This window comes from Pyrus communis, chromosome 5, assembly GCF_041283825.1.
Source record: "Pyrus communis isolate YQ-2024b chromosome 5, ASM4128382v1, whole genome shotgun sequence".
Classification (NCBI taxonomy): Eukaryota; Viridiplantae; Streptophyta; class Magnoliopsida; order Rosales; family Rosaceae; genus Pyrus; species Pyrus communis.
Window position 1 is genome coordinate 637420 of NC_142569.1, and position 23618 is coordinate 661037.

The following is a 23618-nucleotide window of genomic DNA, read 5'->3' on the forward strand; positions in this document are numbered from 1 at the left end:
TATCTCCTCCAAAATGGGCACAATTCCTCTGATAGTTGCCTGAGGATGCTGCTTAATTAATATATGTATTATGCCGCCCTGCAGGCCTATCCCAGGCCACGCGTCAGCTTCGTTCTCTTTTCTCTCACCTCTCTTTAAGTTCAAATCTTCTTATCTTATTTTTTATTGCTAGATTAATTTAAATTTAAGATTTGTGCCTTAAATCAATTAAATCATCAAATAAATCATCAAATTAATCTAACGATAGCCAATGAGGGGTGAATATAATCAACCCCACTTTATGGGGTGAGCAAAATGCACTCACTATTGCAAATATTTTTCTCCTTTTCAACTGAGAAAAATATTGTGAAGTCGCCATGCCAGGTGGACCGTCAGACCAACTTCACAAAAGCATTGACCTCCGCCAGTACCTATGAGGCAGCCCTAAAGCCAAGTATAATCGCTTACTTATCATGGAGGAGGATGCGAGTGTCGGTGTAGAAGAGAAGCATATTAGTTTAACTAACTTGATTACGCTGAAATATGATTTATTTTTTAATTTTATTACAAGTGATATTATTATTTTAATTTACACGAAGAGAAAGAAGATAAGATCTAAACCTAAGTTGAAGAAAAATATTCAATCTACCAAAGCAATCAACTAATTACTTTTTTTTTTTTTTGAATAAAATCCACCACTTACTTAAGGATGACATATAAACACAAATGATGATTACAAATCAATAAAAGCATACAAGAGACATAATCTTTAACATACATTTTGTGGCAAGCATTTATTCTTCACTTATTGCCCATACTTGTGAATGAAGACACAATAACATTGTGAAAATAGGGGAGAAAATAATAAAAATCCGAAATATTCAAACAATAACAACAATAAATACTTATGTTGCAAGATTGTAAATCTACATCACATTGTGTTGTGACGAAAAGTATATGTGATTCAATCCGCCTTACTCTTGCCCCATATTGATCTCTTCTTGGGAAAGCCAAGCAAGTCGAGTAAGGGTTTGAAAAACCAGGCATTAATTTCATGAAACACGACTTTGAAGGAATGATACATAGGAAATTGAAGCAAGCCGAATAAAGGGACTGGGAAAAAGGCAATAGGGTAAAGTAGAGACTTGGTCCATTTCTTCTCGACGCGAATCAACAACAAAATGGTGGCAGCAAAGGCGAGCATGGTTGTTGCCATGGAAATGAAGAGCAAGACGAAACCTGCCATGATCTTGTTAGGAATGCTGCTAACAAAAAGTGGGTACTCGAGAGGGGAGGGGAGGACCGAGAGAAAGAATGCCACAGAAGATAATGAGCTGGCGATGGCCACAACGTCCATGCAGGTGAAGAGCAAAAAGAGAGGATCGTTCTGGAAAAGAGGAACGCCATTTTGGCCATTAGTCCCCCCGGGAATGGTGTAGGCAGCTGCAAAGACTACAGTGGCAACTAGCACCGCCACGGTTGAGCATGACTGAGCCGTGTCTTTTACCCATTTTTGTGCTTCCTCCAAAAGTTCGTCATGCCAATAGTTGAACAAGTCGTCCGCTGTCTGATTGTAATGGTTGTGGTGAATGGTGTAATGAGGCGGTATTATCCCTTTTACACGCTGACACAAACAGACGTACATATTAATCATGTCCACATATATAGATTTTCTAACAGAAATATTTGTCTTACAACATAAGCCTTTTACCAGCTGAACATACTTAATTAGTAAACATAAGTATTTTCCTGACAACGTAAGTATTTTATGATGACTTAATCGGTAATATAAATATTTGTGAAATAACATAAGTTTAGTGAGAGAACGTTACCTCAAACCAGTGCAGCTCTTCTTGCAATTGCGTGGCAGGGCCTATTAATTGCTGAGTCAATGATATAGAGTAGTAACTCCTATCTGCAGCCTGGTGCAATAAGGTGTTTCCTTGGTGGTCTATCCTCTCATTCAACATCGACATCAAAGTTGGAAATCCATCTGACAAAGGGGAGTCATTATTTTCTCAATATATTTTTTTTATGCAATTGCGCTATTATTCTTATTCCTTCTACAGATCTCTCTCACGTTTACTCTTCCCTCACACTCTCTCTATTGCTCTTTTCAAATTTTATGTCGTCACCCTTGCAGTATAGTGAAACGATGAAAGTATAATATTTTAACAGAACCATCGCGGAGGTCGCGTAGCCTGGTGCCTAGCACCACCTAATATCCTTCCCGATTTGCTAAACGTTTTTGAAATAATCGCGGAGGCGGCCCGACGCCCAGCGTCTAGGCATCAATAGGTCTTGAACCATTTGAATTTACTAGGATGTGAACCCCACCGTTGACTGAGAGTTGACTTTTGATCAATAGGTCTTGAACCATTTGAATTACTAAAATTAGTATTACTAGAAATTCAGTGAGGCTTTGCAGACTTGTCTTGGTGAGTGACTTTAATATATGTGATATGCTTATTACCCTGTTTTCTTATATTAGTATCCTTTGTGGATATGACTTGGTTTTATAAATGTGTTTTATGCTAAAATGTGATTTTTATAATTGACCATCGATCTATTATATCAAATGTGATTTGATTCATGGATTGGAAATATTTGGGAAAAATTGATTTGAAGTGTAGATTGAAATGTTTGTAGGGGACCGTTACCCTAGTGTCACAGGGTTATGTGATACCGAGTCTGCACCATGTAGCAGTGGTACATGAATGGTCTTGCTTGGTTAATCCGTGATAGGGGACCATACTATTTATGGATCGCACTTGGTTAATCCGCGATGGGCGATCCTTATGGCCATGTATACTTAAGAGTGAACATGTTTGGTTAATCCGCGATGTGTGATCACTGCCTAACCATTATGTAGGTGTGACTCTGCTTAGTTAATCTACTATGGGGGGTCACTACCTACTTGGTTATCTTGACCCTGCTTGGTTAATCCGCAATGAGGGGTCACTAGTGGTCATGTTTGGTTAATCCGTGATAGGGGACCATATTATTTATGGATCGTGCTTAGTTAATCCACGATGGGCAATCCTTATGGCCATACATACTTAGGGGTGATCATGCTTAGTTAATCCGCGATGGGTGATCACTACCTAACAGATTCGTAGGACTGACTTTGCTTGGTTAATCCGCAATGGGGGGTCACTACCTACATGGCTACTCAGGGGGGCTCTGCTTGGTTAATCCGCTATAGGGGGGCCACTTCCTGTTTGGTTACTTATGTAGGCTTCGGCCGAACTGCGTCCCTCTAGCCTAGCTTTTAATGTACATATGAACGATGGTTTTGAAAATCTTGTGGTTTGAATTAGAAAAACCGTTGGCTGTCTAGGTGACTTCTTCAGAGTTTTCAACGACTTGATTATGATTTCATAAAGCATGATTCTATACTCGATGTTTATAGATTGTGATCGATGGTCTATTTTTATTAAATATCACATACTTGTATTATTGTCACTCACCCGAGCCTCGCAGCTTATCTGAGTGCCTGATTTGTCCAGTGTACCATTCCCATAATGTAGGCATTGATTTTACATGTGACAGGTCTGGGTAGATTACGAGAAACCGCTTAATATTTTGGTTCCTTTGAGTGGTCTGGAACCCGATGTAGTTGGATTCCGTTGAGTGGTCCGAAATCCTTGCTCTTGCTCATTTCCATAAGTTATCTTAGAATCCTAGATTCAAGTGAATGGGAATTACCCATAATAGTCTTGTGAATTTATATACCATGTTATTACTCAAAATCCAAGTAAGGAAGTATATAGAGCTCTTTAATTAAATTCGTGAAATGATTTGTTATCTCATTGATTGATTAACATAATTAAAAGTCAAAATCATGCATCTTTGATTCAAGAATTGATTAAGTGACGGGATTGTGGAATGACATTGGATATGATTGTTATTAGTATGATTATTTTAGTTGATCAATGTGGCTAGAAAATAATATTGTGGTTGTTGATTCTTTAATATGTTACATGCTATGTATTGTGATTTTATGTGGGGAAACATTGTGATTTATATGATGGATGAAGTGGAAATCTTGATTGTCATGTGATAATTGATTAAGGGATGATATGCCTGTATGTTAGAACGTACTATGATAAATGTCGGAGTGTAGTAAATGATGAACTACGAATGACTTGCTCCCTTCTTAGGGTACATAGGCAGTCTAACAAGGAAATTAGATGCATCCTTAAAGTATACAAAAAATTATTAGGCATTTGGTTCTCCGATTGTGCTTTGCCCATATCCCGTAGGTGCGGTATGTTAGATTTACAGATACTTGGTGATGTCATGTGTCAATCCTGGTCGTATGTCGGGATCGGGGCGTGACAGTTTTTCTTTTTCACTTTGTGGATGTGGGATTGTTTTGACAAACGTTATTCACCTTGGGTAAATGCCATCTGCAAGGTAGTATGGCCCGTCGTATGTATAGACATTGACTGAATATGTGACTCTGAGTGCTTTTCCTTGCAGCACTTCGTCGAAGACTGGAGATTGGGCAAGGACATTTAGGTCATTCTGAGCTCCTGGAACACCAAAAAATGCATGTCAAATCCATGTATCAAATGAAGCCACCGCTTCCAAAATGATACTTTTGGCTCATTTTTAGTCGCCATATGCTCTTTGCCACGCATTTAGTCAGTTTTTCCAAGTTTAGTGCATGCAGTCAATGCTGCCAATCATGCCAAGGAAACCTCGCATCTCACCATTCCTCAGTAGCCTTCGCAGATCCCTATGCATCAGTTTCCGGAAGTACTTCTTCGTATAAAGGGCTTCGATTGCGGAGCAAAATCGCATCGGGGACTCAAGAACAATTGATTTTCCCATCCTCGTTGTCTCATTCACTTGATCCGCAAATGCTTGATCTACAGATGCTCCATATGCAAGCATCCACAAGGCAGTAGCAACTTTTTGCTATGAAAAAGACCTAGAATATGAAAAACATCTTATTTTTTTCTTCACAAAGTATTGATCATGGTTGCAAATAGCACTCATGATTTTGTCGAACAAACTTCATTGCATTCTAAAACGACGTTTAAAAACATGATCAGGGAATACATAGTTGGTGATAAAATAATCTTCCAAGAGATTATTACCTTGTGTTTCCCTCGTTTTATTAAAGTTTGCAACACGTCTGAGTTTGGATATCTGACCTACAGCTTCCATGATACGGTGGGAATGTGAGGCCCTCTGCCTTCTATGATCATCATCCTCATCCTCCTCCATTGCAAAAGCCTCATCTCCACCTCCACCTTCCTAGAGATTAACCAATTCTTCCTGTTGTGCCAACAATCTTTTCTGTTGCTCCTCAAACTGTTTATACACTTTCCTTGAAGAAGACATTGTAAGGATGGATGTAGGGATGAAGAAGGATTCTGAGCTAAAAAGAATGATTGATTTTGGTGTGAGGATGAATGTAGGGATGTAGGGTTTATATGGACAAAAAAAAAAGTATGACGTTCTGGTTAGGTGTTTTTTTTTCACACAAAAAGTATATGAAAGCTTTGGTAGAAAGTGTTGAAAATATTGAAATATGGTGTAAGATGAAAGATGATGGTTAGGTATTTATAGGAAAAAAATAACAAATAAATTTAAAAAATTTTCTGTATTTTTAACAATTTTTATTAAGTGAATTAATATAGACCGTTGGAATTGAAAAGGATTCAAATCCAACAGCCCATAAGTATGACATGTGGCTAACAATCACAATTCTGATTGTTAGGGTTTTTTTTTTTTTTTAAGCCTGAAAATCGTGGACCGTTGATCTTTGGATTGGACGGCCCAGAACACGCCACGTCATCTAGCTGTTGGATTTCAAATTCAAAAATTTTTGAACTAGCTGTTGGAAATCCAACGGTCCAGAACTGGCCACGTGGCTTTCCCATCAGACGGGTGAGTGCGCCTGCTCATGCGGGCCCTGCCTCTGTTTTCTTGTCGGAGACTCGTTCCCAATCGCGCCTACTTCCCACGCGCTTGCAACAAAAAAAAAAATTAAAATGGTCCGTGATGTCACGCTGGCGTCAGCATGATGTCACTTAGGTTGGGCCTTGGCTCAGCACATTTTGGGCCAGCCTATAGGACAGCTTGGGCTGGAAGCTTTTAGCTAGGTGTCGGGCTGTTTGGGGGGCTGGGTGACAGGCTATCAAACCCTAGTGGACTTGCTCTAAAGGAAGGAATTCCTTTTTTTTTTTTTTCCTGGCTGAATGTGCTTTATCTATACAAGCATCTACCTTTGCTTTTTTTATTAGTTTCTGTTTAGGCCCAAAATACTATTGTTGGGCCGAGCAGTAGGATGTGCTCGGCCCAAGGTGATGACAAATATTATGGGCCGAATAATGAATCCTGAGCCAGATGGCAGGGTCGGCCAAGTCCTATCCTAAGTAGTCCGGATGAATAGAAAAGGTCGAGGAAATCCTGGTGCGATCAGGATTCTCGACCGGCAAGGAATGGAGTCTCAAAAAGAAGGAAAATTCAGAATCCCAGTGGGAGTAGGTTTGTTCGAGTTAGAGTCGAATTAGGACAAGGACTCCTAATCCAAATCAGAATTGGTTTCAAGGAATGGGGTACTATAAATACAAGAAATCATGCAACAGAAAAACCCCTTCAAATCAGCATACAATTGCCCTGCGCAAAAACCTCTCAAACACCTTGAGATTTTTCCTTTTCTTTTCCTGCCGACACACCTTCAGTTTGGATAAACAGCACTGTGGAAGCACCCGACGAGCACCTTCAGTTTGGATAAACATCACTGCTGCCGCAGAATCAGCCGACTGAGAAGCACCTTCAGTTTGGATAAACAGCACTGCGTCGAGGTCGACCGATTATCTATCTAAGTCTCGGCCGAGAGGGGTTTTCGAACCTTTGTTGGCAGAGGTCACCTTGCTAGCCTTCTCGGCATAGTCAGGTGTTACGAATTGCATTACTCGGCGTACTGGACGCCGAGTGGTTTTATGATTGGATACTCACAAGTGAGTTTCAGGGTTCGGCATTCCTACGGCCGAACTACGTTCACCATCAAGACATACATCACGTTTGAGTACCTGTGCCCATATAGTTTGGTCTCGATTCGACGTGCTTATACTCTTACGAATATAATCACAGTGACCGAATCGGGCTCCGACGATTTGTGAACTCCGCAGAATTAGCAGCCTTGTCTTCAGGCTGTAGAACCCAGAGACTGAGAGTGTTTCTTCCTCGGTCGCAATCGCAAGATAGAGAAGTCAACGACGCGCTCAAAGCTACATCAACAAATTTTACTCCTCGGCCTACGCGCCACGTAGGTTTTGTAATTTTTAGGGTCAACATTTTGGCACGCCCGGTGGGACCCATTGTGCTAAACCTTCGGAGTTCATGACCGTTGAAACACGGTCTACAAAGAAGAAAACAACCATGGGAAAGTCAACAACTGACTTACCAGTGCAAGGCCTTGGGCAAGATTTGCACCCTACAAAAAATCTGATCATTGTTGCGCCGCCCGAGGCCACAAGTGTGACACGCCGAGAAAATGAAATTTGTCTCGGCGGACAACCTCACAACTCAGCGATCCCGAATCAAACGGCGGGCATGTTTGTAGAAGGGATCATGGAAGATTGCGACGACGATGGTGGAGAAGGTTCCGATCCACTAACTAGGACATTCATTCGGAGACGACTGGATGAACAATATCGTCAGGTCGAGCAGTCGATTGGTCAAAAGATGAATGATTTGCTAGAAGCAATACGAAGTAATAACGACACACAGACCAGAATGCTTGAACTATTGGTTAGTAAAGCCTTCGAAGATGGCCAGGCTGGCCCACCTCGGCAGCTTTCGACGAATGTGCCAATACCAGCCGAGAGAGAGTCTGCCCGGCCGCAACCAATCACCTTAGAAAGAAAAGGTGGACCAGGAAATAGATCTGAGGGACCAAGCCAGGGAGAAGAAGCCGCTTCCGTGAACATGACCGAAGTCCAGAGAATGATTGATTCGGCCCTGAAGAAAGGGCCGAAGTTTCCAAAATTCATCCATTCATACCCGGCTTATGTAGAAAGGTTTGAATACCCACGAGGATTTAAGATCCCTGATTTCAGCCTCTTCGTCGGGGAATCGTCTTTATCCTCATTAGAACATGTGGCTCGGTTCACAGCGCAGTGTGGAGACGTCAATAGCGACTTCTACAAATTACGGCTGTTTAACTTTTCACTGACAGGCTCAGCTTTTGCCTGGTACATTAATCTTCCACCCAACTCCGTGCAGAGTTGGGAAGAGTTGGTCGAAAAGTTCCATGAACAATTCTATCGGCCAGGGATGGAGATGTCCGTATCATCGTTGGCCAGAATGGCTCAAGCATCCGACGAATCTCCAATGGAATACCTAACAAGGTTTAAGTCGGCCAGGAATTGGTGCCGAGTACCACTCCCCGAAGTGGAATTCGTCAGGATCGCCCTCAACGGATTAGACGTGGAGTACAAAAAGAAGTTCCTGGGGGCAAATATCCGAGATATGTACGAACTTGCTCAACACGTTGAACAATATGATTATCTGCTCCGAGAAGAAAAGATATCAAAGTCACCCTCCCGAGGAACGTTGTATAAGAATCCCACGATTAGCTATGCATAGGCCGAAAGCGAAGACCCTCAGTATGCTAGTGTGGATGCGGCCGAGATAGTAATAGACAAACCCTACGTTTGCAAGGCTTTGGCGCAAGTGAGTTCCAAAGACGCCAAAACCCGTTCGGCCGCTGAGGAAATGAGTAAGTCATCGAAAGTATATACTTTTGATATCACCAAAGATGATGCAATTTTCGATCAATTATTGGCAGCAAAAATCATCAAGCTTCGGCCGGGACATACTATCCCTAAGGCCGATGAATTAAAGGGAAAGATATACTGCAACTATCATAATTCTAATAAGCATGCAACCAATAATTGTGTTGTGTTCCGAGACACAATTCAAAGTTGGATCGAGAAAAGAAAGTTGAAATTTCCGAAAAAGCAGATGGCGGTTGACGTCAATCCCTTCCCTAAGGAAGCACAATGTATGGCAGTAGGGGCGGGCCTGCTGCTTGTATTGTTATTAATTTTCATCTTCCTATCACAAACAGGAAAGCACCTTTAATTCCTATACCTAAAGTGTCATGTGTAAATTCTTCCTAACCACTGGAGGTCAATGAGCATTTAGACACCTTATTTGATACATTTAGCTAAAATTCCTTATTTTAGCATAATTGTAATAGGTTGTTAAAAAATTTATGCAGATATATGCAGAAATGATTGGCAATGTCATGACAGATGGCCGGTCAACTGGAAAATATTATCATTGTAAGTAAATCAAATGTCTACCAGATACATAATTAAAATTTTCAAGCTTATGTTTGCGGTATAAAATAAAATCTTGTGCATCTGTCTGCAGTTGTACGACTTATGGGGCGTGCGGCTTCACACATTACATTAGAATGTGCTTTGCAAACTCATCCAACATTACAATTATTGGAGAAGAGGTCATTCGGTTATATTGTTATTCATATTCAAATTGCTTATATCGATTTTTTATTTATTAAATTGGTGTTGTGGGATTATTAACACATTAAGCATTGGTGTCTCTGTCACAACTTGATTGACACTTATTTTCTAATATTCATTATGTTTTCTTGTGGAAAGTAATATGGTGCTAAGTAATCTATTGGTGCAACCAAAAGATATCCACTTGCCGAATGCATCTGACATATCTTTCTTCAGGTTGCTGCAAAGAAGCTGACACTGAAAAATGTCACTGACCACATTGTGAATGTAATCTTGAGGCGTGCTGACCTGGGTTATAACTATGGTGTCATACTTATCCCTGAGGGTCTAATTGATTTCATTCCCGAGGTATTATTCTTGATCTTTAATATAATAACTTTAAACCCTTCTTTATTCATGTTCTTTTGTTTACTTGGAAAGCAAGTGTTCTACTGTTTCACACATAGATGCACGCTCAAATAACTGCATTAACTAACATGTAATGTTTTTAACCTTTCCGTTTGCAGGTGCAGCAACTTATTGCTGAATTGAATGAAATTCTGGCCCATGAGGTTGTAGATGAAGATGGGCTTTGGAAAAAGAAACTTACAAGCCAATCTCTAGAGCTTTTTGATTTCCTACCTGAAGCAATTCAAGAGTAGTTGATGCTTGAAGGAGATCCTCATGGAAATGTTCAGGTATATTTTTCATTTTCCAATTTGACTTAAATCTGTCCGAGGATGTTCTGGGCACATCAATACAGCATGCATGGTAATATTTATTTTTACCACTAGGTTGCCAAAATAGAAACAGAGAAGATGCTTATTCAAATGGTTGAGACAGACTTGGAGAAGACGAAGCAGGAAGGTTCATATAATGGCCAGTTCCAAGGACAGTCTCACTTTTTCGGGTACTTAATTTTTAACCTAACGACATAATCCTTCGGCTAAATCTGGTTTCAATGATTAAGAATACGTGACACGCCCCGACCCCGATATTCCCCGAATACCAAGATAGGCACGTGCTGGCCGACACCCGAAGGTGACGAAAGCCATTTATTGAGTGCAAATGCTGAAAACAAGGGATAAATAAAGTTTATAAATATAAAAGAATAATTAATATGCAACTAAGGACCGTGTTCAGAGCACACCTCTAATCTAGAATACTAAAAGAAAAATAATATAAAATTGAATGAGACAAAGGAGTGGGTCCTACACCGAGAAGACTCGAAGATGCTGATGCGGAAGGGCCTGGACGTCGGGATTGTATGCCTCGATTCTAAGTCTTGAAGGGGGCGCAAAACAAACATGAGTGAACCAAGTTGATATATATATAATAAAATAGTTATCAACATACTAACCCCCAGGTTTTATGAAAACACAAATATAATGATAAACATAGGTTTTCCGAAACCTAGCATGTCGTGCAATATCTCAAATCATAATTCGCATAAATAATAAACACTAGTGAATGTCCGATATAACACTTCAGGCCCTATGCCGGCTCCCCGTCTCTGAGCAGACAGTCAGAGGAAAATGCACTTCAGGCCCCTTGCCAGCTCCCCGTCTCTAAGCAGACAGTCAGAGGAAAACACACTCCAGGCCCTATGCCAACACCAAACCGTCGCCCGGGACGGACCGGATCTATCCCTACGTCCCGTAGCGGAAAGGACCACTAGGTAAGTATAAAACCAGTGAACATACATATATTGAAAATCAACTTCATATTATAAAGTCATCTATCATCTATACTATAAAGAAGTGTTCTAAACATGTTCTAAATATCATATTGTCATCCATCAGATATTCTATAAGAACATGGGTTATAGGAAAAATAGTAATAATTCAAACTAACCTCAGTAAGCATGTTATCTCGTAAAACGTTCATAAAACATAATCATCAAATCATGCTTTTCATGTATGCATTTATACTATCAAAACATGCATTTTTAGAAGGGATCCACTCACAGTACTTTGTCTTCGAAAAGTCACGCCATCTAGCGAAGAAGGAAACGCCACAGATAATCCCACCTAAGCACATAAATGGTACATTTAGTCAAACTCTACTCAAACGACTGAATTTGGGAAAACGGACATCGGAAACGGGTTCAGAACGTCGAAATTAGCCTAGGAGGGTTCCCGCACGAACACTCAAAAAGTCAACGGTCAAAGTCAACATTGACCGTTGATCGGTCAAAGTCAAAGTCAACGCTGACCGTTGACCGGGTCAACGGTTAGACCGGGTCCAGGTCAAACGGGTCCGGGCTTGGATCCATGTTGGGTTAAAGGGTTTGGACTTGGGTTGGATCCGGGTTTGGCCTAAAGGGTTTGGGTTAGGATAATTGGGTTAGGTTTTTAAGGGGGTTGGGTTGGGCTTTAACCCATACGGCCTAAAGGCCTACAACAGAAAGGGTGATGGGTTTTGGGCTAACAGGCCCGAAGGCCTTAAATAAGAAAAAGGGAAATGGGTTTTGGGCTGCAACCAAGGCCCTAAGGCCTTTTGGGTTTTTAAAATGAAATAACTAAAAACAAAAAAGGAAAGGGTGGGGGTATTGGGCCAAAGACCCAAGTCAGGCCTAAGGCCGCGGGGAAACAGAAATGGCCCGAAGGCCTGGGTGCCCGGAGAAGAATACCGGAGCTTCCATAGCTCCGGCCAACTTCAAACACTCGAACTAGACCCCGATCTAGGTACCAAAATGAAGCACTAGCCGAGAGGAGTAGTTTTATACCTTGGGTTCGCCGTGAAACGGCTTGTGGTGGCCGGAAAAGCGCTCGGAACCCACCCGACTCGCCGGAAATTTGAGTGCCTTCACCCGTGCCAAAAACCCTCCAAAACCTTGGAAATCAAGAACCCAACTCAAAAACCACATCTAGGCAAAGTCTAACATAAGAAAAGAAGAATAAAAGAGCTTACCCAACCGGAAAAATAACCAAAACTCGCCGGACGTGTTCGTGTCCTCCGGCACCGCGAGCAGGGGAGAGAGAAAGAGAGATATATGCAGTTAAATGGCAACAATGGTGACTCTCCTTGAGTTGGTGCCACTGTGGGTGTGTGTGTGTCTTTCACGGGGAAGAAGAAGAGAGAAATGGAGGAGTTTTCAAAAAGAAAGGAAAAAGGTGCAGACAACAAAAGAAAAGAAGGAAAGAAGAAAAAAGAAAAAGAAGAAAGAAGAGATGAGGGACACGGCAGGGCGGACAAAACAGGGGGTGGGCTCCTTGGGCTCACCAAATAAGGTTTAAAAACAATTTTAAAAAGATAAGCACCCTCAAACTTAGTGAAAATACAAAAATACCTATTTTCTTACGTAAATCTCGGGACGGGTTGTTATAATACGTCCATCTCATGTGTTGGGGCTTTGAGGGTAACTGATTCGCTCGCTGGCATGGATTGTTCAGGATACAGGTTTAGTGATTGTGTATCGGAGATATTGCTTAATGTTCGCATCCCTAATTTTGTTCACCTGTTGTCATTTTTTTTTTTTTTGTAGGTATGAAGAAAGATGTGGTTTACCAACCAACTTCGATTCTACCTACTGCTATGCATTGGGTTATGCCGCTGGAGCTCTCCTTCACAGTGGAAAAACTGGGTTGATATCATCAGTTTGTACCTCTATCCATTATCTCATTTATTCAGTGCGCCAAAGTATATTTTTTCTTAAGGGTGCTTTAGATTTAGCCTCTTACAACTGTTAAACTCTAGACATAAACCCACTTATATTAAAACATCTAAATAAAACCCAAATTTTAAATTTGATGTCATATAAGATAAAAGATGTCCATACATTTAAATTTATTTACAACACCATGCCACCAACATTAATATGGCTATTACGGTTTTTTTTGTAGACTTTTAATTTATTGTCTTTTGTTTGTCAACAACATTCAATTAATTCAAGTTTTTTTTGCTTTTAATTTTAAAAAACAAAAAAAAGAAGTTCTTTTCTTCTTTTATGTGAAATCGCCTAATCCAAATCTAATTAGTTCAATATACATTCTATTGAAAAAGTAGATACATTAACTTGTGAAAATTCAAAAAAAAAAAAAAAAAGTAAAAATAAACTTGTAGATACATTGTTTCTTGTAAAAACTAAACAATAGTTACATTTTTTTTCATTAAAAAAAAAAAATTAATGTGTAATTTTTTTTTTTAAATTACACAATAGGTACACAATTTTCGTAAAAATTAAATAATAGGTACTTTATTTTTGGAAAAAAAAAAAAAAAACTAGTAGAAACATTGTTTCTTTTAAAAATAAAACAATGAATTTATAAGGTAAATTAGTTTTTATGTATTTTGCATATATGGGTTTGTTATTATGTAGGTAAATTATTTTTCATGTATTTTACATATACTAGGTATATTATTTTTCTTTTTTTTAAGAATCTAACATTTTAAAATTTTAATAGTAGGTGCACTATTTGAATCAAATGTCTTCTTTTTTTTTTTTTTTTTTTTTTTTTTTTTGCAGGTAAATTATTTTGCATGAATTTTGCATATATCAAGCATTTATATATATGTGTGTGTGTGAGAGAAATAATTTACCTACGTTAATATGTAAAATATAATTTTATAGAATTAATTAAGCTTGTATAATAACATATATTAGACATGTTTTATGTTATTATATATTAGGCAATGAATTTAATTATAACATTATTGGTTTTTTTTTTTTTTTTTTTTTTTTTTTGTAAAATCATTAATTCTCCCTTACCATCTATCCGCATGACATTAATTATGTACAACAAACATTCAAATAGGGTTTATAAAAAAAAAAATTGGTTATTTTAGGCATCCGAAATTTTTTAATGTGTGAAGTCAAACATAATTAATGAATTTGCTGATGTGGAATCTAGTTAATGGGTTTTATTCAAGAAAAAAACTTATGTCGGGTTTTATGTAGAGAACATTAAGTTTTAGGGGCTAAAGTTATATTTTCAGTTTTCTTAATTACGCTTGTATTAGTTGCTGTTCCATATTCCATTGTCATAGTTGTATTATTTCTTAATATCAAGTCTTTTTATGCATGTTATTTCTCGTGACGTGGATCCAGGTTGGGAATTTGGATGCCCCAGTGGAAGAATGGACGGCTGGCGGAACGGCATTGACTTCATTAATGGACGTGGAAAGGAGACATGGTATAGTAAATCTTTCGTTATTGTTTTCGTTATCGTGTAAAATTTATCGTGTGTTATGTATGTGTATGTACCTGTTCAAGAACATGAGGTGTAAATTTAACAAAGAAAATGATAAACACACACTTTGTTACATTTTGTCGGTTGTTTGCATTTTGTTTATATTATACTAATAGATGATGTGAGAAAGTTTTTAAATTTTGTAAATTAAATGATATAGAATTTGATGATATGATTATTATTTAAATTTTAATTAACGTGCTTATTTTTTATTGATGTTTATTCTTTATTGATGATACATAATTTAATTTATAAATTTGATCTTCTTAATATTATCTTTATACTACTGCATCCCTCAAATAAAAAATATATATATTTAATCGAGGCATGTGTTGCATGCTTGTACGGATGAAGCATATTTAAAAGGGGTGCTAGAAAATGGCGAATAACCTTTAAATATTCGATCGTTGTATGCTTTACGATTCCCAACATTCTTTCGAATTAATATATAAAATTATAAATGTGCTAGACGTGTTTCTCACTTGGATATTGGTGATTATATATTAAATATTGATTGATGTATTTATTTTTTTATTTATGATACATTATTTAATTTGTAAATTTAGTTTAAAAGTTTAGTCTCCTTAACATTATTTACAATCAAATTATCAACAATTACATAATTTAACTTACAAAATTGAGTTTCAAAATTTGATTTCCGCAACATTACCCATAATTCAAACCTAATATTATAAGCAAAGGTCGATGCTTGTACGGATAAAGCACGTACAGCTAAAAAGCAGTAAGTAACCAGAACTCTTCGATCCTTTATGCTTTATCATTCAATATTCTGTGTTACTAAATTAAGTAAAGCATATGGCAGCAGCAGTAGCAGCTGCCTATAAATCAAAGCAACAACCGCCGCATTACATGCCCCAAGCTATCTAGTACACTACAAATGGCGTACTGGAAAACGCTAACGGTTCGGCCGGATCCGATGAAAGAGAGAGTGGATAGCTCTCGGCCGGATCAGAAAGAGAGAGAGGATAGCTCTCGGCTGGATCAAAAAGAGAGAGAGAGATTAAAGAAAATGGAAGAGTTCAAAGATTCCTATAAATATGCCATGAATGAGGAATGTGAAGGGCTGAAGGAAAAGTTCGAGAATCATCCGGAAATAATGCGCGATGAAATTACAGTGGACGGGGACACTGTATTTCACCTTGCGGCTTCTTACAGCAGCAAATCACAAGGTAAAAATGTCCTCGAAATGCTTATCAATATACTCGGTTCAACCAATGACAAGAAGAAAGCTCTGAGGGATGCAAATAAGTACGGAAACAATACTCTCCACGAGGTGAGTGTGTCCGGCAATAAGGAAGCGGCAGAGTACCTGTTGAGCAACTTCAACGAGCCTCTTCCAGAAGAGGTCATGATCAGTACTAGTAGTACTGATAAAGAGAATTGTGCGCCGCAGCTGCGGGAGGCTCGGGGTTCAGAGAATGATGAGCTTCAGCGGAAGGCTCGGGATTCAGAGAATTATGCGCTGCGGCTGCTGGAGACTCGGAACTATTTAGGAGAAACTCCGCTCTTCAGGGCGGCTGCTCTCGGTCACACAGACTTGGTCAAGCTTTATGCCGACAAACTACCGGCAGACAATCTTTGGAGGCACTTCCACAGAGATGACAAAATGTCCGTTCTTCATATCACAGTCGTTGCGCAACATTTTGGTCTCTCTCTCTCTCTCTCTCTCTCTCTCTCTCTCTATGTGAGAACCCGCAATGTAGATTAATAACTTTTGCTCTTTGTCTTCCACAACGCAGAGACTGCTATTTGGTTATTGGAGGAACACCCATATCTAGCGCCCCTTGAGGGAGATAAAGGATTGACAAGCCTTCAGTTGCTAGCCCAAATGCCAACTGCCTTTTATCCAAATTTTGAAGAAAGCAAATGGAAGATGCTAATTTATTATTGTAAGTACCATTACCCTACAAACTGCTATATGTGTGCGCACATACGCATGGTATATATACACAGGTGCAAGCATGTTTTTTTTTTTTTTTTTTTTTTAAATGAAGCAGTAATCTCATACTTAATATCATTATATATGCAAGCCTTCCTGATGGAGGAAATGTGGTCACACCACATCAGAAGGATGATGTGGAGAGCGGCATGGATGGCAACCATCCCCGTTTATCCGTCTTTCGGAAAAAGCTTGCAGGTAATCAAATTTGTAATCTCATTAATTGATCGAATTGGATTTTTTTTTCACTATTCTAACGAAGTTGCATGCATTAAATGTTTGGCAGTTGTTATGAAGGTTTACTATTCATTATGGGAATCCCTTGCTAAAGGTTTGTTTATTTTCTGCCTCATTTTCATCAAGGCGAACTCTTGTTATTGGAACACTAAAAAGAAATATCATTTACTTATTCCTTATGATTTTATATAACAAGATGAAGAATACATGATAACTTCTTTAGAGTGTTGATAACATTTTCCTATGGCACGTTAGTTAATGTATACATATGCTTGACCATGCGATGGATAGGAATAGGAGGCCCACAGGAAGAGGTAATCTACATGATATGGAAGGAGAAGAAAAACAAAAAATTTCTGAAGAAACTCATCCAATTGCTCGTCAAGTTGGACGACTATTCTTTGTTGACTCCTAGTAAGCAAGCAAAAATCAGGACCATTTCTCTAGGGGAAAAACCTGATAAAGAAAAGGAAGCAACCAAATACGGTACGACAAATGGCGATGAAGGAGGTGAAAAAGGAAACGCGGCCGCAGATAAGCATTTCTCTTGGGTCAGGGAGATAACCGAATTGGATAGATGTGAACAAGAAAAGGAAGCAACCAAATCGAGAAAGGAGGCGAGGAGTGAATTTTACAACTCTTCCCCATTGCTTATAGCAACTATCAAAGGAATTGAACCCATTGTGCGGGAGATACTTGAGCAGCGTCCTCAGACAGCCGAGCATGTTAACCGTTACGAACGCAACATTTTGCATCTGGCCATTAAGAACCGTCAGAAAGATATCCTTGATCTTATCCAAAGCGAACCAAAACTGATGTCAAGGCTGAATAAGAGGATAGACCACAATGGAAACACCATATTGCACCAGGCTGCGGATAGAACTTACTACTCTATAGCAGTGTCTCAGAAAGTAATAGGCCCTGCCATGGAACTGCAAAAAGAGCTGCTCTGGAAGCAGGTAATGTTCTCTTACTAGACTTATCTCGTCACACAGATATTTGTATTACTGATTAAGTCTATCGACCTTATAAATACTTATGTTGTTAGACAAATATTTCTATTACAAAATCTATACGTTGACATGATAAATGTGTACGTGTGTTTGTGGCAGCGTATAAAAGAGCTGTTACCACCTCATTACATCATGCACCACAACGACAATGATCAGACAGCGGAGGAGTTGTTCAATGCTGGGCATGACGATCTTCTGAAGTCCGCACAAGAATGGGTAAAAGCAACGGCTGGGTCATGCTCAACCGTGGCGGTGCTAGTGGCCACTGTGGTCTTTGCAGCCGCCTATGCCATTCCTGGGGGTAACAACGAGCAAAGTGGTCGTCCTGTTTTCGAGAACAATCCTCTCTTTTTGCTCTTTACCAGCATGGACGTTGTGGCCATCGCCTGCTCATTATCTTCTGTGGCATTCTTTCTCTCGGTCCTCTCCTCCCCTCTCGAGTACCCATATTTCGTTAAAAGCATTCCTCACAAGGTCATGATAGGATTCGTCTTTCTCTTCGTGTCCATGGCAACCACCATGCTCGCCTTTGCTGCCACTATTTTGCTCTTGATTCGCATCGAGAAAAAATGGACCAAGTCTCTACTTTACCCTATTGCCTTTTTCCCAGTCCCTCTATTCGGCCTGCTTCAGTTTCCTATGTATCAATTTGTCATAAACATGTTTCTGAAAATGGATGCCTGGTTTTTCAAACCCTTATTCCGCTTCTTTGGCTTTCGCAAGAAGAAATTAATTTGGAGGAAGATTAATGCGCATTGAATCACATAAAATTTTCGTCGGAGCACATGCAATACGTGGTGCAGATTCACCATCTTGCTACATAAATATTTTATTTATTGTTATCATTTGAATATTTCAGATTTTTCTTATTTTCTTCCTATTTTAACAATGTTATTAATTGTGTCTTCATTCACAAGTACATGCAATAAGTGAAGAATAAAGGCTTTCACAAATTGTTGCTAAAAATTATGTCTCTTGCATGCTTTTATTGATTTGTAATCATCACTACCCGGGTTCAAACCCTATTCTCTTCACGTAAATTAAATAATGATATCACTTGTAATAAAATTAAGAAATAAAATATAAATCTTATTTAAGCGTAATCAAGTTGATTAGATTAATCTAGACTCTTGGATTGAGCCTGTTGTACGAAGAATTACAGGTAATGTTACATAATCTATATATGCGTGCTTCTTAGAGCAACTCCATCCCTAAAAAATGAACTGGCCCAAAATCTATTTAATCCACCCAAATGAATAGTAATTGACTCCAATCAACGGTAATTGCCAAGTGCATCTCTACCCCTAAAAAATGAGTTGGGCAACAGTCTAGTCAATTTGTATTAAAATATTATTAAATTTTTTATAAAATAATAAAAAAATATTTTTATTTTTATTTTCGGATAGAATTTTTAACCAATCTTGTTACGCCACGTGTCATTTTCTGAAAGTACAATTTTGTGAAAGATGGTTAGGTATTTATATATATAATATTTTTTTCTGTATTTTTAAATAATTTTTTATTAAGTTAATTGATCTAGATCGTTGGATTTCAAAAAAAATGAAATCCAACTGTCCAAAAGTGGACACGTGGCCCACGGTAAGATTCTGACAATTTTTTTTTTCTTAATGCTAGAACACACACCCACGCACCAATTGCAAAAAAAAAAAAAACAAAAAATCACATGGCTAACATCAGCCTAGCGTAATGTAGGCCGGTCTCTTGCTCAATCCATTATGTGCTGGACTCAAAGCTGGCCTTCACTTTGGGCTAGCCTATTGGGTGGGGTGGAGAGGGTTTTTGGGGGACTGGCCTTTAAAATAGACTTTGGACTAGCACATTTGTTAGGGGTGGAAGTGCTTTTATAAGCATACAGGTTTAAGCCGCATTGATGTGCACACACTTGTGTGTGTGTGTGTGTGTGTGTATTTTTTGTAACGCTCCCTGTCTTGGGTCTTGAATCAGTGTCTGTATTTGTTTACACTACAATCCCCTCTTAGAGGGCCATCCATGGTTCCTGAAGTGTGCAATAGTTGCAGCCGATTTCATGGCTTCCATGGACTTGTACATCATGTAACTGGCCCAGTTATACCTTAGCCAATGGGACGGCTTGTTAATTGCCTTTCAATGAAGTTTGTACTGTTAATTAGGCGGTACCTATTGAACCGCCGTTTAATCTTATAGGCTCGATCGTACTAAAAGATGGTCTCTGGCATAGTGAATGAAAATGATGCAGCACCTGATGTGCGAATTTTTTTTTATGTGAATAAGTTCTTTTTAGTGGAACTTATTATGTGAATTTTTTTTTTATGATGCAGCACCTGATGCAGCACCTGATAAGTTCTTTTTAGCTAATAAGTTCTTTTTATGTGAATAAGTTCTTTTTAGCTAATAAGTTCTTTTTATGTGAATTTTTTTTTATGATGCAGCACCTGATGTGCGAATTTTTTTTTATGGATGCCCAAAAGCCTACTGATTAAAGTGCTTATATGGTTTAAATATGAAGTTCTTTCACTACAGTCTCCTACGTTTTAGATTGAATCAATTCGATTATCTCCAATTCCTTGTTGGAATTTTGGATCGCCAGACCCGCCTTGTTCTAACGACACCGATACTGTCTCAAACTTTACCACCTACCAAATTCATCAGGTGTGGAGTTTTACCACAAAAAACCTCGGTATTAGTTATAATAAGGTAATCCTATTTAAACCCATTGGGTTTCTTTGAACCCACCGATGTGGGATTCTTAACACTCCCCCTCACGTGTAACCCCATTTAGTGGTTCACACGTAGAGATCCACATCGGTAATTGAAACTCAGAGGTCGGCTCACGTTGGGCCCACTTGTTTTCAATGGAACTCAGTGGTCGTCTCTATATTAAGAGTTCAGACTTATTGTGTTTTGGGTGACAAGCTCGTTGGCTTGCACACAAGCTCATTGGCTTGCACAGGCGCAACCGTGGGCTCTGATACTGATCAGCTCATATATATATATATATATTTTACATCAAATTCATTTGTCTTTTCTAAGTTAGTTCCTTATATTTTTGAGCTATTTACTTTGTTTTTCGTATTTTGTAGGATTTGTCAAGCAAAGAAAAGAAAAATAGCACAAGTGAGATTTTAAATAACAAATTCGTCAAAACTGCCTGTGCAGAACGGCTGACTTTGGAAGCAAGTTACGAACAGCTCATAATGAATTAGAGAATAAGCCTTATATGCTTGGAAAGCTACAAATGTCTATTTTCTGGAACATTTCACAGATTGTTAATATCATTTTTCTAGAAGAAGTTATGGTCATTTTAATACTAAAAGGTTTACAAAAGACTGAGCAGTTTGTAACTGCAATGAAAGCAATAAACCCAATAAATCTAGCAACCAAAACTAATGCAGCTAAGAAAAAGTCAACTGATACCTATTCAATTATCAGAGAAAATGGAATTAAAGATGAGGATGTTACAATTGTGTTACCATTTCCTCTCACTTATTGTCATCACTAAATGGCTATTACTGGGTGAGTTAAGGAGAAGAAAATGGGGCATCAAAAATAAAAAAGGAAATAGGCTACAGGTTGCAGCGGCAAGGTGGAAGGATAGAAAAAAATAGAACAAAAATAAAAAGGGAAACAAAAGGGGAGCTAACGGAAAAAGCAATAGAGAAGAAAGGAGAAAATCTTGGCATTCTCTTCTTTCGGTTTTATCTTCTCAAACTCATGTCTTTCTTTTGGTTTTATTTAAGGATTATGTGTAACTAAATTTTTAGTAGTTAGGGGCCGTTTTGAAGGCCCGAATATGATTGCAAGTTTGTTATGACATTTCGTTTGAATTACTTTTATGAATGGATGAAAATTGGTTCACTACTTATGTCAGTGATGACTTCTTTATGTGTTTTTTACGAATGCATACTTAGTAAGCATATCTAAGATTCTAACGTTATGAATATATGTGTGTTTGCCCTTATCGAATGAGGACATACATATGTTCTAAAGTAGTACTTGTTAATTGCGATTAACATGTGAACCAATTTCTAGGATAAGTAGACAATGCTAGTACTTACGATGCCATGTGATAACTCAAACTCTTTTCATTCTTAATGATTTCTACTTGTTAAATCTATGAACATGCCATTCTAGATTGCATGTTAGAGACTAAGTTAAGTTGAAAACGTCATTCTCTTAACATACTACATAATAAAGAGTAATAGGTTGAGTTCTAACATTGAGCCAACTTGAGCATCTTCATCCAGAATAAAAGGAATTTGAATGAAACATAACATGTTTGCATGATTATTTGGTGGTGGATAGCAATTTCCCTAACTCGTTTTCTTATCTTGTGAACTACAATCTATTTTTATTATTTAAAATATGTTTCTATCCTGTTTTTGTTCGATTTAATTTAAATAGTAAATCAACTCCAAAAATCCCAAAAATTTGTGTGAGAGTAGCTCTGTGTGTTTAGTATCTGCATATAAAATTTCGTACACTTTAGATAAGTGTAAGTGGCTCTAATAATTAATTTTCGATGGCTGGTCAGTAAGGACAGCAACCCAGTTTTTGTGACATTTTAAGTAGTTATATAAAACAATCTTTTGTACGAAAGACCTTTATTTTCATATGCTACAATTGACAAATCTTAATGTTAATAAGGAAAATCAATAGGACATTTATGTGATACTTTGTGGTGTGTTTTTAATCCTATCAGATACCATGTTGAATTTTGGATTGCTGGGCCCACCCCACTCTAACGACACCAATATTGTCCTCAACTTTATCACATGCCCCATCCATCAGATGTGGGGTTTTACCACAAAAGGTCTCGGTATTAGTTAGAGTAGGGTAATCCTATTTAAACCCAATCTGTCAGGTGTGGGATTTTACCACAAAAGGCATCGGTATTAGTTAGAGTAGGGTAATCCTATTTAAACCCATTGGGTTTCTTTGAACCCAATGATGTGGGATTCTTAACACCGATATAGTCCCCAACTTTACCACATGTCCAATCCGTAAGATGTGAGGTTTTACCACAAAAGGCCTTGATATCAGTTAAAGTAGGATAATCCTATTTAAACCCATTGGGTTTCTTTGAACCCACCAATGTGGGATTCTTAACATTCCTTGGGTGGACGGATTCCATTCTCCAATTCTTGTCGAAAGATTCCATTCCTCTAAAATGGCTTGTTTAGTGCTGCAAACTGACTTGTCCAATTATACAGAAAATCAAACAAAGATATTTACACAACCGGTGATAGCCTCACACCTTTCAAAGGTTTACCCATCTCGAGTGGCAATGCCGAGTCGTGGTTGTTGACAATGTACCTCGACGAAGAGCTACAGATTACGAGGAAAGACAACGGCAGCATATTCATGCTACTCAAGGAAGGCCACAGCCCCTCCTAACTCCCTGGACAAAGCTCACCAGAGCAACTTGTATCATGTGTTGTTTATATGTATGTACCTGTTCAAGGACATGAGACGTAATTTTCTACAAAGAAAATGATAAATAAACACCCTTGTTACGTTATACGGTTGTTTCCGTTTAGTTTATATTATACAGCTACATCCATCAAATAGAAGTTTGGAGAGTCATGTTGTTATAGTACAAATGACTAGCAATAGGTGTCTTCCACTGCTCATGGATGATATGAATGGTTTTGCACTAAAACCCAGTTATGAAGGTGATGCTCGGGAATGACATAAAAGACTGGAGCATTTAAATTTCAACAACTTGCAGTTGTTATTAGATAAGGAA

The 23618-nt window shown here is 38.4% G+C and overlaps 2 protein-coding genes across 2 annotated transcripts; one reads left to right on the forward strand and one right to left on the reverse strand.

Moving 5' to 3' along the window:
• Positions 1-820: 820 nt before the first annotated feature.
• On the reverse strand, positions 821-12530 carry LOC137723189 (ankyrin repeat-containing protein NPR4-like). The gene is made up of 6 exons (XM_088693553.1): positions 12384-12530; positions 12199-12305; positions 11438-11500; positions 10686-10754; positions 1812-1972; positions 821-1603 (listed from the first exon to the last, which is right to left on the reverse strand). Exons 5-6 carry the CDS (start codon positions 1953-1955, stop codon positions 944-946), a joined length of 804 nt encoding a protein of 267 aa, XP_088549679.1. The 5' UTR covers positions 1956-1972; positions 10686-10754; positions 11438-11500; positions 12199-12305; positions 12384-12530; the 3' UTR covers positions 821-943.
• On the forward strand, positions 1964-18838 carry LOC137727041 (uncharacterized). Its single transcript, XM_088695147.1, has 12 exons — positions 1964-9290; positions 9382-9469; positions 9708-9839; positions 9998-10168; positions 10265-10380; positions 12958-13069; positions 14521-14605; positions 15486-16329; positions 16423-16572; positions 16714-16953; positions 17151-17818; positions 17972-18838. Exons 8-12 carry the CDS (start codon positions 15561-15563, stop codon positions 18629-18631), a joined length of 2487 nt encoding a protein of 828 aa, XP_088551273.1. The 5' UTR covers positions 1964-9290; positions 9382-9469; positions 9708-9839; positions 9998-10168; positions 10265-10380; positions 12958-13069; positions 14521-14605; positions 15486-15560; the 3' UTR covers positions 18632-18838.
• Positions 18839-23618: the final 4780 nt, after the last annotated feature.